This window comes from Pelobates fuscus, chromosome 7 (assembly GCF_036172605.1).
Source record: "Pelobates fuscus isolate aPelFus1 chromosome 7, aPelFus1.pri, whole genome shotgun sequence".
In the NCBI taxonomy this organism is placed as follows: domain Eukaryota; kingdom Metazoa; phylum Chordata; class Amphibia; order Anura; family Pelobatidae; genus Pelobates; species Pelobates fuscus.
In genome coordinates, this window is record NC_086323.1 from 38,429,880 (window position 1) to 38,447,709 (window position 17,830).

At 38.1% G+C, this 17,830-nt stretch overlaps 1 protein-coding gene across 2 annotated transcripts in view; it reads left to right on the forward strand.

Moving 5' to 3' along the window:
* AK5 (adenylate kinase 5) overlaps positions 1 to 17,830 on the forward strand; it is a 264,357-nt gene that overhangs the window by 180,478 nt on the left and 66,049 nt on the right. For both annotated transcript variants that reach the window (XR_010084077.1, XM_063427944.1), the window contains exon 8: positions 8,572 to 8,648. Coding sequence is in view for 1 of the 2 variants with exons in the window: in XM_063427944.1 (XP_063284014.1) it covers positions 8,572 to 8,648 (77 nt within the window). In the remaining variant the exon portion in view is untranslated. The remainder of the gene's footprint in view (positions 1 to 8,571; positions 8,649 to 17,830) is intronic.

Sequence of the window (17,830 nt, forward strand, 5' to 3'; positions counted from 1 at the left end):
AAGCCGCTAGTGAGACAGATTAGGCCAGGTGCATGTTTAGAGTGAAAGACCCAGTTAATATAAGTAACACATCATTTAAAATATCTCTTGACGATTTCTGAACCATTTAAGAAAATGTTCTCAATTTTTTTTTATTTTATTTTTATTCCCCAATGATTGATCATACTTTTTCAAATTGTTCTCCCTGATTAATACATTATAATTAACATATAAATAAGATCCACGTGGAAAAATATTTCTACGCAGCATTCGAATAAAATTGCTTGGTCTAAAAGAAAATGTTAGAAAGAAGATAACCTTTTAATACGATCTCATTAGCTGAATAATGCATCGTCGGCAGACTGGCGGTGTCAGGAGACGTAACTTCGAAGGCGTCTGATAAATGTTAATGAGCGAAGCTGTCCAAAAATACAATCTGCACATATTACCCTTTGTGTTTTAATAGGATATTTTATAGTTGGAAGTTAAAGAAGAACTGTAACCCAATGGTTCACGATAGTTCCTATATCTCTTGCCCCTGCCAATGCTTTTAAAACGTTCAATGGAGTGAAGCATACAGAGGAGGCAGTATAAAACACATTTTCAATCAATTTCGGCAACTGCGTGTCCTTTTCTCATGACACCCTGTGTGCACAAATGTGATCAAAGGCTGCATGCAGAGATTTATTGGAGATTCGTTGATCACCTTCATATCTTATTTATTTCCGATCATTTTTTTGGTGCTCATTAATTGGTTAAAAAAAAAAAAAAAGAGGTCATTGATTTATCAAGTCCTTTTGGTTGTTGAATTTGATAAAGAAAAAAATGTTTCCATTAATGTGTCCACAAACCTTCGTTGAAGTGATTGTGATGTCTTAATCTCTCTTTGTTTCCTGAACCAATAATTGGAAAAGTTACTGAATAATGTGATTTTGTCAACAATGTAAATGGCTTATCAGCATCTGTTAACTAGTGGCTAATTGTAATGATAGATTGCAATTAAAGTTTTAAATGTGCAGAAATAAGTCCTCTTCAATAATCAACCAGCTAGACCCAAATTACATGTGTTTGCTTTTTTTTTTTAAATATTAATATGTGATGGCCTATTTTTTATTCACTTTTTTTTTGTTATAAAATAATTTAAAAGGGAACTGTCATGTCTCTGGAATTTACATAATGTAATAAAACATTGAACATCACTTATAACTTCTGTTGACATTAAAGGACCACTTAAGTCATCCAGACAACTTCTGGGTGCAGATCATTGGTCCTGTCATTTTAACCCTGTACTGTAAAACATTGCCACTAGAGGCGCTTCTTCCTCCAGAACAGGGTCCTGGTATCAAATGCTGCTGAGAGCAGCATTTTGATTGAGGAGTGGAGTGCTTTTCTGTGCATGCCTGTTTTCAATCCATTGCTTCTCTACGAGCAGACCATGTATTGGGGCAGACCATGGAGTCACTCAACTGGGAAGGAGGTGAGTAATCATTAGTTAACAGGGCAGAAAGGATCCTATAGTCCTGATAAAGGGATTTTGGTTTAGGGGACTGTAGGTTCCCTTCGATGTGATGTTTATGTTTTAAATTTTTATTAAAGATTTAGTAGAATCCATCCTAATCCAGTTCATACATTGCAACCGAGGACGAGGAATGGAAGCATTGTTTCATTTCTCCTCCTCTTTGTAGGCTTCCTCTACGCTGACTGCCATGTGCCAAGACAGATCTTATAACAATGATTGACAGGGAGCAAAGATGGAGGCGCCCCATTCTAGGATAAAATGTTCACACTTCACAAATATAGCAATAAGTAAACATAATATTATAAATCCTGGAAGTGACTGTTTGCTTTATAAATTAGTTTATATTTAGACTATTGTTGGCTATTTCATATTTAATTTCTTTCTTGCACTCTGTTAATACTTCTATTAGGAGAAATTGTGTATTCCTCCCCACCCGATTAATTTGTTATAAAAGGTTTACCTGTCACCTCATCATTCACTCCTTCTTCATATTTTACCATTTTTCTCCATCTCTCTCATTTTTTTTCTTACTTAATTTTCTATCTTTCTGCTTTATATATATCTATATATATATTATTATTTTATTTTGTTTCTTACATGTAATCTTCCTAACTTTTACTGAAATACCCAAAGCATAAAGTTTATGATGTATAAGTTAAAGGTTGTAAGTATTTCAGAGCATAGGGAAACCCATTCATCTGTGGCTTTTCTATATGGAACACATACAAAAAATTGCATCTCCAATAAAAACACTGAATATAATTTTGTATCTAACAAGTCCAGTAACTCTAGTTGTGCAGCTATATCATTCTAAAAAAAGGTTACTTGTCAAGGCATATTAACTAATAAAAAACAGTTTTTTTTTTTTTTTTTTATTGAGCGGATGAAATACTGAGTTCAATGCGTTCCCCGATAGTTAGCTACTTATAAAATGAAACCTATCCCTATGTGTACAAAGTTATGTTATCTAATATATCGGTGTTTGGAGGTGACCACGATTTAACCCTAGATCTCATCTGAGAGCATCTATGGGGTTGAATCATATTTTGAGCTACGTATTCAACATATAAAATCAGAGATTGAAAAACTTTACAATGTAGAAATTTGCCAGGCAAGCAGCAGGCATGGCCACATATTCACAACATGTATTGAATCCTACTTGATCATACCCTATGGTTGATGTCCCTGGGGCCAGGAACTCAGATTCTCAATTTGAGAATATAGGAGAGAGAAGGATTCAGATGTTCCTACAAGGGTGAGGTTGTTCCAATAGAATGCCTCTACATTAAGTTAGTATAACAAATATAGATACTTTGTGAAGTCAAAATATGGCACAGCACTAATTAAAAACAGGGAGTGCCTAACGTGTTTGTTACGCCCTAAAAAATGGTACTTGGAGAACAAAATATGTTTTTCCTCATTGCCCTTAATAGTGACTTGTGCATTGATTATCAGCAAGCATTATGGATTAGATTTTTATAAGAATGACAGAGACTGCATTCATTACATGGTCATATCACGCGCAAGTTGCCCTTTCTGTTGCTCTCTTTCCACCTCTCTTAGGAGAAATTAGTGATTCAGTACCCTACAATCATATTTTATATTATGGCTTAGCAACGAATATTTTAAGCAGAAAATCAATCCTAACATCACAGCTTAATGTTAACAAAGTGCTTAACCTATTCTATACGAGGCTTTTGTTATTAGTCACGAATAAAGATCGCAAGTAACATGGAGTTAATCTTATTGCTGACAATTTAACCCCTTCAGGACGGAGTCAATAGTGCACGTTCTGATCAAAACAAAACGTAAACAAAAACTGGAATTTGCGCTATATGTCTGTTCACCCGTAGTTCCCCTCTTTCACATTATATGCACCCACACTTATTACCGTATATACTCGAGTATAAGCCGAGTTTTTCAGCACGTTTTTTGTGCTGAAAAACCCCAACTCGGCTTATACTCGAGTCAATTGTCTGTATTATGGCAATTTGCATTGCCATAATACAGACTGGGGGCTGTGGGGGCTGCAGAGAGATGTTACTTACCTTTCCTGCAGCTCCTGTCAGTTCTCTCCTCCTCAGCCGGTCCGTTCAGCTCTTCTGTCAGCTCACAGTGTAAATCTCGCAAGAGCCGCGGCTCTCGCGAGATTTACACTGGGAGCTGACCGAGGTGCTGAACGGACCGGCGGAGGAGGAGAGAGCTGACAGGAGCTGCAGGAAAGGTAAGTAACATCTCTCTGCAGCCCCCACAGCCCCCTCCTACACAGTGCCCATCCACTGGACCACCAGGGAAGGAGAGCCCCCCTCCCTGGCCAGCTAGCAAGCAGGGAGGGGGGACGAAAAAATTTATATATATTAATAATAATAAAAAAAATAAAAATAATAAAATAAAAATAATAATTAAATAAAAAAATAATAATAAAATAAAAAAATAATAATAATAAAACATGTAATGAAACAAAAAAAAATATTAAAATAATAATTAAAAAATAAAAATGCCCACCCCCCACCAAGGCTCTGCATCACACTCTGCATTACACACACACATACACACACTGCATTCATACACACACACTGCACTCATACACACACACACTGCATTCATGCACACACACTGCATTCATACACACACACTGCATTCATACACACACACTGCATTCATACACACACACTGCATTCATGCACACACACTGCACTCATACACACAGCATTCTCATACACACACACTGCACTCATACACACAGCATTCATACACACACTGCATTCATACACACACACTGCATTCATACACACACTGCATTCATACACACACTGCATTCATGCACACACACTGCATTCATGCACACACACTGCATTCATACACACAGCACTCATACACACACACACTGCATTCATACACACAGCACTCATACACACACAGACTGCATTCATACACACACACAGCACTCATACACACACACAGCACTCATACACACAGCATTCTCATACACACACTGCACTCATACACACAGCATTCATACACACACACACTGCATTCATACACACACACTGCATTCATACACACACACTGCACTCATACACACACACTGCATTCATACACACACACTGCACTCATACACACACACACTGCATTCATGCACACACACACTGCATTCATGCACACACACACTGCATTCATGCACACACACTGCATTCACACACACACACTGCATTCATACACACAGCATTCTCATACACACACTGCACTCATACACACAGCATTCATACACACACACTGCATTCATACACACACTGCACTCATACACAGCATTCTCATACACACACACTGCACTCATACACACAGCATTCTCATACACACACACTGTATTCATATACACACACTGCATTCTCATACACACACACTGCATTCTCATACACACACACTGCATTCATTATATACACACACTGTAAATAAATATTCAATTAATATAATTTTTTAAGGATCTAATTTTATTTAGAAATTTACCAGCAGCTGCTGCATTTCCCACCCTAGTCTTATACTCGAGTCAATAAGTTTTCCCAGTTTTTTGGGGTAAAATTAGGGGCCTCGGCTTATATTCGGGTCGGCTTATACTCGAGTATATACGGTATATATCATTTTGTTCAGGAGAAACAGGGCTTTAATGTATCATTAACTATTCATATATGGAACATAATTCATTATGAATCAAATTAAAAAAAAATGTGAGAAAACAAGATTTTTTTTTTAAATTTGTATTTCCGTCTGACATTTTAGCTGTGAATGTCATAATACTGTTAGGTTTTACTGCACAAAAATGCACATATTTGTAATCAGCGATGTCTCACGAGTACAACAGTATCCCCCATTAACAGGTTTTATGGTGTTTTGGAAAGTTACAGGGTCAAATATAGAACGTTCCATTTTCAAATAGAAATTTGCCAGATTGGTAATGTCACCTTTGAGACGGTGTGGAAGCCCAGCAATGAGAATTACCCCCATAATGGCATACCATTTGAAAAAGTAGACAACCAAAGGTATTGAAAGTGGGGTATGTTTAGTCTTTTTTAGTAGCCACTTAGTCACAAACACTGGCCAAAGTTAGCGTTCATGTTTGTTTTTGTGTTAAAAAGCAAAAAACAAATATTTGGTCAGTGTTTGTGACTAAGTGGCTACTAAGAAAGACTGGACATACCCCACTTGCAATACCTTGGGTTGTCTACTTTTGCAAATGGTATGCCATCATGAGGGTAATTCTCATTCCTGGGCTACCATACGCTCTCAAAGGCAACATAACCAATCTGGCAAATTTTAATGTCAAAAAAATGAAATGCAAGTTAGAGAAAGTTATATGTGACTCTCTAACTTTCCAAAACACCATGAAACCTGTACATGGGGGGTACTGTTATTCTCGGGAGACTTCACTAAACACAAATATTAGTGTTTTAAAACAGTAACACATATTACAACAATAATATAGTCCATAAAAGTGCCGTTCGTTTGTAAAAAAAATGCAAAAAACTTCACTTTTACTTAAAATATCATCGTTGTAATACAATTTACCAATTTGAAACACTAATATTTGAGTTCAGCGAAGTCTCCCGAGTAAAACAGTACCCCCCATGTACAGGTTTTATGTTGTCTTGGAGAGTTACAGGGTCAAATATAGTGCTTGTGAATTAAATTCTCTGCACTTTCTCCCTGTGTTGTCAGGTATGTCAATCAAATTTTAATTAATCAAATCACCTAATTATGTTCAAAGATTACTTAAATATACACGTAGAATTTTAATATATATGCATTTATAGGTATTTAAATTCTACGTGTATACTAATGTAATCTTTTATGTAATTATATGTATTTATCTATATATATATATTTGCGGTTATTTGCATTTTATATATAGATAGATATATATAGAATGTCATTCTAAGTGTATTTTGTTACCTATATATATATATATATATATATTAATAACAAAATACAGTTAGAATGAAATTACATATGTATATATAATTTATATTAAATTTTGTTTCAATATTTTATTTATTAATTTTATTATTTTATTTATTTATTATTGTAATTATACGGATTTATATATATATAATATATGTGTATATATCTATTATATAATATATGTATATTATATATATGTAACGTCATTCTAAGTGTATTTTAATACTAATATATGTACTTATATTAGTATTAAAATACACTATGTATGACGTGAAATATATATAATATACATATATATTATATATATAATATATATATATATATTTATTTTATTTTTAAACATGTTTAATACTTTTTTTTTTACACTACCTACCAGCAGGGGGACTGTCTAATATTTTAGACAGTCCCCCTGCTGGCAGATCCACAGCCAGCTATAGGGGGCCATGTGATCGCTCTTTGAGAGCGATCACATGGCCCCCGGGGGCCTGATTTGCCGTGGGGGGGCTGCCTGGGCTGTGAGGCAGTCCTCCCGAAACGGAGCGCCGGGAAGGTAAGTATCCCGGGCGCTCCAGGGCTCAAAGCCGTTACGGCGTTCTATGCCGTCGCAACGGCTTTAAAGCCCACTTAAAGCGTGACGGCATAGAACGTCGTAACGGCGTTAAGGGGTTAAAGGGACACTACAGGCACCAGAAATACTAGAGCTTAATCAGAATCTGCCCCTACAGGCTCAGCAGTGTAATTACCGCCTTTTTCAAGAATTGTTGTGAGTCTTTGCATTGCTGCCTAGCACCACCTCTATTGTCTGTCACTCGGACAACCACTAGAGGGACCTCCATAGAGATACATTGACTTAACACATCCCTTTGAGGAGAACCTGATTGATCTCAGCATGGTGATTGCTGCACATGCACATTAGCCTCCCAATGTTTTCTTATGGGGCAGCATTGGATTGGCTGAGATCATCAATAATGATGACCTCAGCCAAAGGAGGGACACTAAGGTAAGTAAAATCCTTGATTTTCCTGAACATCTAAAAAGATAACATAGGCAACCTTCGACACCCCAGATGTTTTGCACTACATCTCCTATAATTCTCTTACAGCTTTAATGCTGGCAAATCATTTTGGAAGATGTAGTCTGCAACATATGGAGTGCCGAGGGTTACCTATCCCCTGCTCTAGCCTTCGGAATTCATGTTTGTATTCCTAACTCTATAGTGTAATAAAAGCCACACATATAAAGCACATTTTATGTGTTATTCCCAGTAATGCAAGTGCTTTTCTTGTGAGTTTTAAGACACATGCTTTAAACTAATTGCCAGAAGGGTACTATGGGCCAGAAGAGAGAAGATCATTAGACTACATTTCTAAAACAAGAAATTGCAGAGGTCATGCTACCATTTTTGTAACAATTTGCTGAAGCATTTTGTGACCATTATACCTCTCTGTGTAATATCAATCTACCAGGAGTGCTCAAAAATAATAATAATGATTCTCCTAATTCTCTAATTAGTATAATACTCTGCGTAACCTTTACCTATTGCCAGCTTCACGGAATGCTCAATGTATGTATATTTTAAGATATAATTGGGTCTCTTCTTCAGGTATAACACGATTCCGTATATGGTCTTAGAAACTTGAGGTCTGGCATCTGCCAAGATGTATCACTTTTAACATGCTTTTATCCTGAATTGATTCTGCTAACTAGGTGCCAAGTTTTCATTAGAGCATTTCTCCATTGTGAGCTCTCTTCTAGCTATCCTCTGCATGTCCTGGGCGCACTGCAGGGAATTAACTGCAATAGTCTTTTCAGGTAAAGCACTCAGGACTTTAATGGGGAAAAAAAAGTTGAAAACTGCACCAGGAGGAATAAAAAGAAAAGAACATTTCAAATAAACCCTTTTTATCAAAAGTAACCCAAATAACCGTTAACAACCATGCAGTCGGCGCATTGAAAAAGTAGAATGAGCGTGCCATGATTCTATCTTGGGCTCGCTCTGTTTGCGCAATGTGTTATTTAATTAATGGTTGGGTAATAATTGATAGAATATCTTGCACTAACAGAATGTAAAATATATGTAAACATGTTTTGTTTTTTGTTTTTTTTCAACATCGCAGGACCCAGTGACCTAGACCTCAGTCTGATTTTGGACAGCGGGGAAGCTGTGGCAGCAGAACTGGATTTTGAGGATCAGGTAATTTGTGAATTCATCCAAGATTGTCCTTACTTAGTCGCCAACTGAAAAGTGATTTATTCACTGACCTGTAAGACGGTGCTGCTCTTTTGGCCGGTACAAGTATTTGTTTACTAATTGAGTTAAGTGGATAAATATTAATGTGCCAAATGTAGGACAAAGTAGCCAAATTGTAAATAAAATCCATGGAGATTTAATGGTTACATTTACTACCATTATCGCTGAGCCAAAATTATGTCAGATTGCCTTTGGTTTTGAGAAGGACCCTTTGACCAGTTTGAGACAAAACAAAATCCTACTGTGACGAGACCAATCTCACCACTGTGCATAGGAGGAGCCTGGTTGCCTGCCTGCTGCCTTTTGACTATGGACCGGCATTTAAATACTTTATTTTCCTATGCAGAAAGGTCTATTCATCTATTTCTGCCCTGGCGTTCGGTAGATTCTCGGATTTACTGAATGAACTCATTTAACCCAGATAGCTATGCCATGGAGCCTATTCGTGTAATAACAGAATTTGGCTCCATGGCGATTGAACTGTATGTGTGTGGTCTGAGCGCCATTCAGTAATAATGTGCGCTCAGACCCAAGTTATCTTGGGGATATGTTGCATTTCTGTATTTTATGTAATAAATGTTACCTTGTGTATTTTATTGTATTTTACTGTCTTTTTACTGCCATGTGCTTAATGGAGTGTTGCCTCTGTCCTTGGAGATAATTGGATTACTTCCCAATTATCTCCAGGATAGAAGACTCTGTGGAACTGGTTTTGGGCAGAAAAGCCATGCTTCATTTGGTCACAAAGGACTTCGATCTATCTTTTGAACCAATGGACCAATTTGGATGATTTTGACATATGTTTGTATTTGGAGTATGCTGATTCTGTAAAATGTAAGCTTTATGTGAATGTGATGCATACTTTTAAAGTTATGAATAATGTGGAAAAACTGTATTTCTCTGCCTGTGATAATTACATTACCCATTGTGTAAGGTAATTGTATCACAGGCAGAGGGGAGGAGTTTGTGTGGGAGTGTCTGAGTGTATTGTAAATGTTTATTGGTTGTTTTCCAAAACCCTGTGGGTGGTACTAATGTGTAAGAATGTGTATTTAAGAACAATAAAACCACAGGTCTGTCTGTTCCTGCTTGACCCTCAAAACGGAGCCTTGTCTCGTTCTTGGGGGGATTTATGGTATGATGTTCCAGTTCGACTGCTAGGAGTGTAAACCTATTGGAATGGTTTTTCCTATTCGACTGTTTACAGCATTCATATGTTTGAGAGCATTCACATGTCCTCCCTTCAACCGTCCTAACTGACATGCCTGGAACGTAGGATAGCTATTTTTGTTTTGGTTTCGGGTGACCAGAATAGAAAGGGTTGATGAAAAACAGTGTTAATCCATGAATTAGATTCACAGAGGACGTGGGGACTTGTGGACAAACACTGTACGTTTATTTTTGTGGCTTCTTTCTGGAAGGTGGCATATAATTTTCCCATGACATATCTGAGTTTGAAGTGATTATAGTTATAGCGTTTTTTTGCAAATCACTGAACTTATGAGTCTTTGAATACCAGGAGACAATATAAACTATGCAAGCAGCGCAGTTTGTTACGGTGATTGGAATGTCATCGTAATATGTAGCCATATGGGATACATTGGGACAATAGGCTACAATAGTGATGCTTATAAAAGAGTCCTTAGCTAAACTACTGTATCTGTATTCGCATCTACATGTTTTATTAAAATAATAACATTCAACAAAAAAGAGTCGGTGCTATCTTTAATCAGTCACATTGTGCAGGAGTGATCACACTTTTTTTCTTTATTTTTCCTTCTAAATTCGCCGAAGTCTTTGAATTTTAGCAGTACCTGTAAAATAATGGGTGAATTGCGCCGTTGCCCTGACAACAAGGCTTGAAAAGGAAAATAGTTCATCTGTCACAAAACATATTTTCGTTTTCTATCCATGAAACCTGTTTTGTCTACAATATCCACAATGGTATGACAGATCTCCTGAAAATGAGGAATTTATACTGGCTGTAGTTTGGGGATACAGAGGCCATCTATGCAATTTATTCTGCTTCCTGTTACATCAAGATGAGATTTTATATAATCTCATTAAAAAAGGAAATAGTTTGTCTCCAGTGTTTTTTATTTTGTGAACTGTAAAGGTCTTATGCAAGTGACCCATATAGAATCTGCATATCAGTAATAAGGCACATTGGAAGCTGGTGCTTTGAGAAGTTAAAGCAACATTAATTTTTATTTCATTAAAGAGACATTGGGGACATGTATACACAGATCATGCACTTTGAAGACGTTGACTTCAATATTTTACTCATCATATTAGTCATCATCATATTAAAGAAGCTATAATTGCACTACATGTCTTTGACAGTAGTCATTATAATTTGGTTTACAATCACACGCATCGTTACAAAGCCGTGAACTGTACTGTATCCTGCATCCTTAGAGGAGACAATTCCGTACCCCCAACTATGTAACCAACAGAGACCCTGGACAAGCTGTGTATTCAACTTCCAATACTGTCACCCAATTACAGCCAACAGCATCTTGAGTGTGAGTACCCACTATGCTAATAGGCATAATCCGTAATCTCCCTAGCAGTAACTTTTTAAATGACACTATAATGATTCGGGAAAGACTATGTGCAACACCATTAAAGCATTGCTTAGACAGAGCTCAACATTTTTAAATGAAGCGTATATAGAGCAGTTCTGAGTCAACGTTCTTCAATGGAATGTTTCTGATGATCGCTCCATCCAACTAGGGACTTGTTTTATGTAGTATCCCATGTGGGCATATTAGACTTCAGTTGGTTAGCTCTCCACATATAGACCTCAGTCCCAAAATTGCTACTTATCGAGAATCTCAGTTGTGATTTTCAGAATAAAAAGAATGCTGTGTTTTACAGGGACCATAAATTGGAGCCAGAAAGGAAACGACCAATGCAGATCTAGAGTGTAGAGTGTTTTCAAGCAAATCAACACAAACCTTTCACAAAGGAAAATATTCTTACCTTACGTGTTTCTCGATGTAAAGAAACAAGGGACCCATCCTAGGAGACTTCTACTGGCATTCTCAGACTTTTGTGTTCCCCACCTGGCTTTTCTCCTCCCTCACCAATAGATACTCTATCCTAACCCTAAAATTTAACTTGCATAACTCCAAGCCGGATCCTAATCTCTAATCTTAATTTACATTACCCCTAGCCTTAACCCATATCTCTGACCTCACATTATTATTGTTATAATAATTATTATTGCCATTTATATGGCGCCAACAGATTCCTTAGCGCTTTACAATATTATGAGAGGAGGGATTTAACTATAAAAAGGACAATTATAAGAAAACCTACAGGAACGTTAGGTTGAAGAGGACCCTGCTCAAACGAGTTTACAGTCTATCACATAATCCCTACCCTGACCATAATCTCTAACCTTAACTCACATAACCCCTTCCCCGACCCTAATCTCTAACCTTTTCTCACATAATGCCTAGCCTGACCCTAATTTCTAATCTCAACTCACATAATCCCTACCTTGACCATAATCTTTAACCTTAACTCACATAATCCCTACCCTGGTCATAATCTCTGACCTTTTCTCACATAATCCCTACCCTGACCATAATCTCTCACCTTAACTCACATAATGCCTTGTGTAGCGGAGAGCTGATATTCCACAACTATTCTCCACTTAAGATCCCAGTGAGGCTCAGGAACAAGTATTATAGATCCATAGAGTAGTGATTCCAGCAGGCAAAATAATCCAACAATATCCCAACAGCACTCCCAATGACTGGACGACACACAGCATCAGGAGCAGAACTGACGTTTATTCCCACAGTCTCCTTCTAAGAGTTTCTCCCATGCAAGGGAGGGATTTACAAACATTAGGACATCAACCAATACAGTCACAGTTAACTCCCACACATCTCCTCCCCTCAATGTGACTCATAATCCCCTTAACTGTAACACACAGTTTCCCTGAACCTGGATGTACCCCTAAACCAGTAGGTAGCATAATTCTTAGGGTACCGCCAGGTAGCCCTAATCTGAGTGAATACTATATCCAAAATTCACCCAGATCGGACCAGGGGTTCGGGAGTTAGTTGGAGGGTGAAGTTTGACCGACCGCACACGAGGTGGCATCCGAAAAAGGCTCCATGTGTTTGGGCCCTGCGGTCGGCCTCCGTTCGGCAGTTAAAACGTATAGTAATCCTTGCCATCCACACTTAATACTACATGCATTGTATTTCTCTTGTTCGGTACTCTGTTTCTACCGAACGGGAGGTAGCCTGGTCTCTCCGTTCGGTAGTTACGGAACTCTGGAGGTCTCAGCGGTGTTCGGTTGTTTGAGTGTCCGATTTGAGTTCCAGACACTCGACGACCAAACACCGCTGAGATTTTTATGCGTAAGATGGCCGCCACGCGTAGTTCGTATATTGACCGGCGGCCACCCAGGCACTTAGCAGTTACCAATTAAGTTGCGGTTTGTGAGAAGTGTGACCGCTTAACGAGGCGCACACTTCTCACTGGGGTGGTCTGATGGTTCGGTGGTTTCATTCGTATGAGACTACCGAACCCACATATGAAATTACACATCTTTTGCATATACACACAGATACAATAAAACGAATGCAGTCTTATATAACTATTACAGGGCAGGCTTAATACAATCCGCTACACCTTGCCTGACCATAATTTCTAACCTTAACACGCATAACCCCTAGCTTGACCCTAATCAATAACCTTAAGTTGCATAACCCATAGCCTGACCTTAATATCTAACCTTTTCTCACATAATCCCCTCCCTGACCCTAATCTCTAACTTTTTCTCACAAAGCCCCTAGCCTGACCCTAACCCATAGTGAAAAGTAAACCCAGCAGGTTCCATGCAAAATGAAAAAAAAAAGATAATGTTAGCATTCCCTATCTGTAAATAGGCAATTTCTATTTTACTTGGATCAAAACACAGAAACCAATACTAAGCCAGCATGACTGGCCTGTGGATTCTCTAAATTGGTCTTAATGTAGTCCTCCTTCCACACGTTGGCTACAGAACTTTGTTCTGCCTTCCCTGGATATACAGTGCATGTTTTCCAATTTTCCTTAGCAACTATCCTTTACCACAGTTTACCTTTTATGCTTCACACTGTATCTTCTCACTACGGCTACCCTCAGCAACTGTTCTCCACCACTTCACACTGGAGCTTGCCTTAGTAACTACTCTCTACCATGTCTAAGAGCAGCTGCGCTCAGCAACTACTGTGTACCATATCCCACTGCAGTTCCCCTCAGTTACTACTCTGTACCATATCCCACTGCAGCTCCCCTCAGTTACTACTCTGTACCATATCCCACTGCAGTTCCCCTCAGTTACTACTCTGTACCATATCACACTACAGTTTCCCTCCATTAGTACTCTGTACCATATCCTACTACAGTTCCCCCTCCGTTACTACTCTGTACCACATCTCACTGCAGTTCACCTCAGTTACTACTCTGTATCATGTCCCACTACAGTTCAGTTCCACTCCGTTACTACTCTGTATAATATGCCACTGCAGTTTCCCTCCATTACTACTCTGTACCATATCCCACTGCAGTTCCCCTCAGTTACTACTCTGTACCACATCCCACTGCAGTTTCCCTCCATTACTACTCTGTATCATATCTCACTGCAGTTCCCATCAGCAACTACTCTGTACCATATCCCACTGCAGTTCCCCTCAGTTACTACTCTGTACCACATCCCACTGCAGTTTCCCTCCATTACTACTCTGTATCATATCTCACTGCAGTTCCCATCAGCAACTACTCTGTACCATATCCCACTGCAGTTTCCCTCCGTTACTACTCTCTACCACGTCTCACTTCAGTTCCCCTCAGCAACTATCTCCTCAAAGTCTCAGAAAGTACTCTGCACCGTATCCCACTGCAGTTCCTCAGAAACTCCTGATCCTACTTTCCAGCAAATATGTCCATAAAATAAAAGAACGCAAACCCGACTCGCTGCTCTGAATATTTCATTCCTTAAAGGAGATTAAATATTGCCACATTAGCATTTCTTGCCAGTTAGAAATGTTGAAATTATCAGCAAATTGCAGAAAATGACAAGGAACAAGATCCTTAAATAGAGACACATCCCTCAGGTGTTTGAATGTGACATTTACAGCGAACACACTTTTTGACACAATCCACTTACTTTTTGTAAATCAGTGTTATCTCAGAATACCTATCACACAATTGTGTAAAAATAAAACGCTCGCTTCAGTCAAAATGAGAACCTAAGGAAAGTATCTGTCACGGAATCTGGGAGAGAAAAATGGGTTTTCAACATTCAAAAAAAAAAAATGAATCATCTGAACTAGAATGACAATATAAATATCCATCGAGATCCACCTCTTTCATCTGTCAAGTGTGCCTTCATCATTTCTACAGAATGTATCTGTCTTCTGTGAAACGTCTTCTAAATACACATTGAGGGATTACTCTGTAAAAAGAAATACATTATATAATAAAAGGACAATATACCAGCTCTGAAACCGCTTCAGTGATAATCGATATCCTATTCTCTGTGTAATTAATGTAATTTTACTAAATTAGTGCCACAGTGATTGATGGGGAAATTTTACTCCAGGTGATGCAGGAAATTGGCATCGGTTCATGTTGGCATCAGTGCGTATGTATTGATGACTGTCAGCTAAGAGCACAGTTCATCTTCTTGAAGACAATTTATGTTTAATCATTGAGTGGCTTGGTAATAAGCTGGGTTTGGACAGTATTCAACACCTGTTTTACTCTCCGAATGGTGGACCTAGTTCCCAAGGTTACGTTTAGAATTTAAAAGCAACAATTTTATTTAGTCATACATTTATTTATTTTATGAAAGATGTCTTTAATGTATATATCCGTTCCATAAATTCCCATCATCTTGCATGCTAGATTTTGGTCTGCGATCTTGAGAGTTCAAAATCTGACAGCTTGTTTTCAATTCTAAAAATACTGTTAGACTGAAATAATTGTGTAAGCTAAGCACATTTGCTGGGTCAGTCGCCCTTGATATGCTTAATGTATATATCACATTAATAAAAAGCGAAACATGCATGATGGTGCAGTCTGATTTGAAGAAGAAGAAAAAAAAAAGCATAAACTCCTTTTGTTAATGGCACAGCACCTAGTAACATGTCTAACCTGTGTAGATTATATAAAATAAAGCAGGCATTCATAGCGTAATCAGCAGATGCCCTCTGTTTAGGTGCTTATGGGAAGGATTTTATCTTGTGTCTCTCTAATACATATGGCTAAGCTTGTGTCATGCAGGAGAAGTCCATTCAAACAAAGCAGATGTTATATCTAAACTTTGTTTTTCTTTCGGAATTTTCCATTGCCTCTTGGTGAATACATTGTTGTAATATACGTTCCTGCAATGTGTTTACTTGGTTTCTAGACCTAAAATCTAAAGTGACTTTCATATATTAAATGGGTTCCAGAGTCTTGAAAGGTTTGGGAGACCAGATGAAGGTTCCTTTTGCAAGGAGCCGAGGAATCCATAATGTGACAGAGCTGCTTTAAACGAATACTCGCCTCCTCAAGGTCCCTCATTTTATCTTTGCTGACTAGGCAATAATTTTTTTTTAGTTTCTATTGTTAACTATTTTCCGTTGTCATTTTTGTTTTACATCTCCCTTAAAAGGGCACTATAGTGTTAGGAATACAAGTCTGTATTCCTAACTCTATTGTCTCAATGTTAGTCGTTCATTACTTACCTTTTCCCTAGCGTCCAGTCTCCATTGTTGCTGCCTCCTGCTTCTCCTTGCTTGTCATCCTCCAGGATAATGGACCAATCCAACGCAACTCATAGAAGAGTATTGGAAACCACAGGCACATCTGCAGCATCTGCCACGATCTATCAATGACTCTCTTGTCATAGAGAAGGATTGCATGCAATGATTCTTTATGACGGACCCTGACGGCATTGCACATGTATGCCTGACGCCACACTATGCCTGGGTATGAGAGCAGAGAAGTAACAATTCTGTCTTTCTTATCCAGAGGGCTTGCAGGCACGACTTGAAGCGGTGATTCCAAGCCTTCTAACTATTACAATAAAGTGATTTTGGGACTCAATTGTTATAGTGAGTATAGTTTTCCTTTAAATACTAAATTATACAAACAATTACATATAAAGTCATTATTTATTTAGCCTTTTTTCATACCCCTTTACCATTCATGTCCAGAACAAGGATCTCTGCTACTACCCCCTCTTAAGGGAAGGGGCAATTTTCTCAATGTTGTGTCATAGTAATACACCCTGATTGCTGATGTTCAGATGTTTGTCCAAATTATTGATACGTTCTAAACAAACAATATGTTTCTTACGGTCACCAGGTGTCTTATAAACCTCTACATTTCACAGGCTAAAAATTGATTTCTAAGCCTCTGCTCTAATAACCTGTTTGACTATCGCAATGGTTTCCTCCTCTGGTTTTCAAAATTAGATTTCTGTAGTGTAAATCTCCAATGCTTTCATTTGGGCCTCTTTGCAAATATTTGACCAGTTTTATTCCTTTTTTGAGTTTTATTAGATTTTCAACAAAACAGTGTCACTGTGCACACACATGAAGTAAATGCACAGTTATTATAACAAAAGTAAGCAAACAGAGTGTAAAAGAATAAATAATTAAGTACAATAGTCAGTTTAACCAATATGGCAGCAAGTATGGATTTTAAAATTCAGGAGAGGAGGGACAAGGATAGAGGAGAAGGTGTGGGGGGAGGAATGAAAAACGAGAAAGGGAGGAGAGGAAGAAAAATAAAGGAAAACAGAGGTTTTCAAACTACTCTGATCACTAAACATGTCTTCCACTTGGACCCACTTGCCCATGGAAGTTTGTGAATGGAGCTTCTGCAAGTTCTTCTGTTTTGAAGTTTATTAATTTGCATACAATGTTTTTGACAGGAATGTTCTACATGAGGTCCCAGTCCCACCATTATATACACGTTTTATCCCCAAGAGAATTGCTACTTGCCTCTTAGTTATCCACTATTAGTGATGTCGCGAACATAAAATTTTCCGTTCGCAAACGGCGAACCCGAACTTCCGCAAATGTTCGCGAACGGGCGAACCGCCATAGACTTCAATAGGCAGGCGA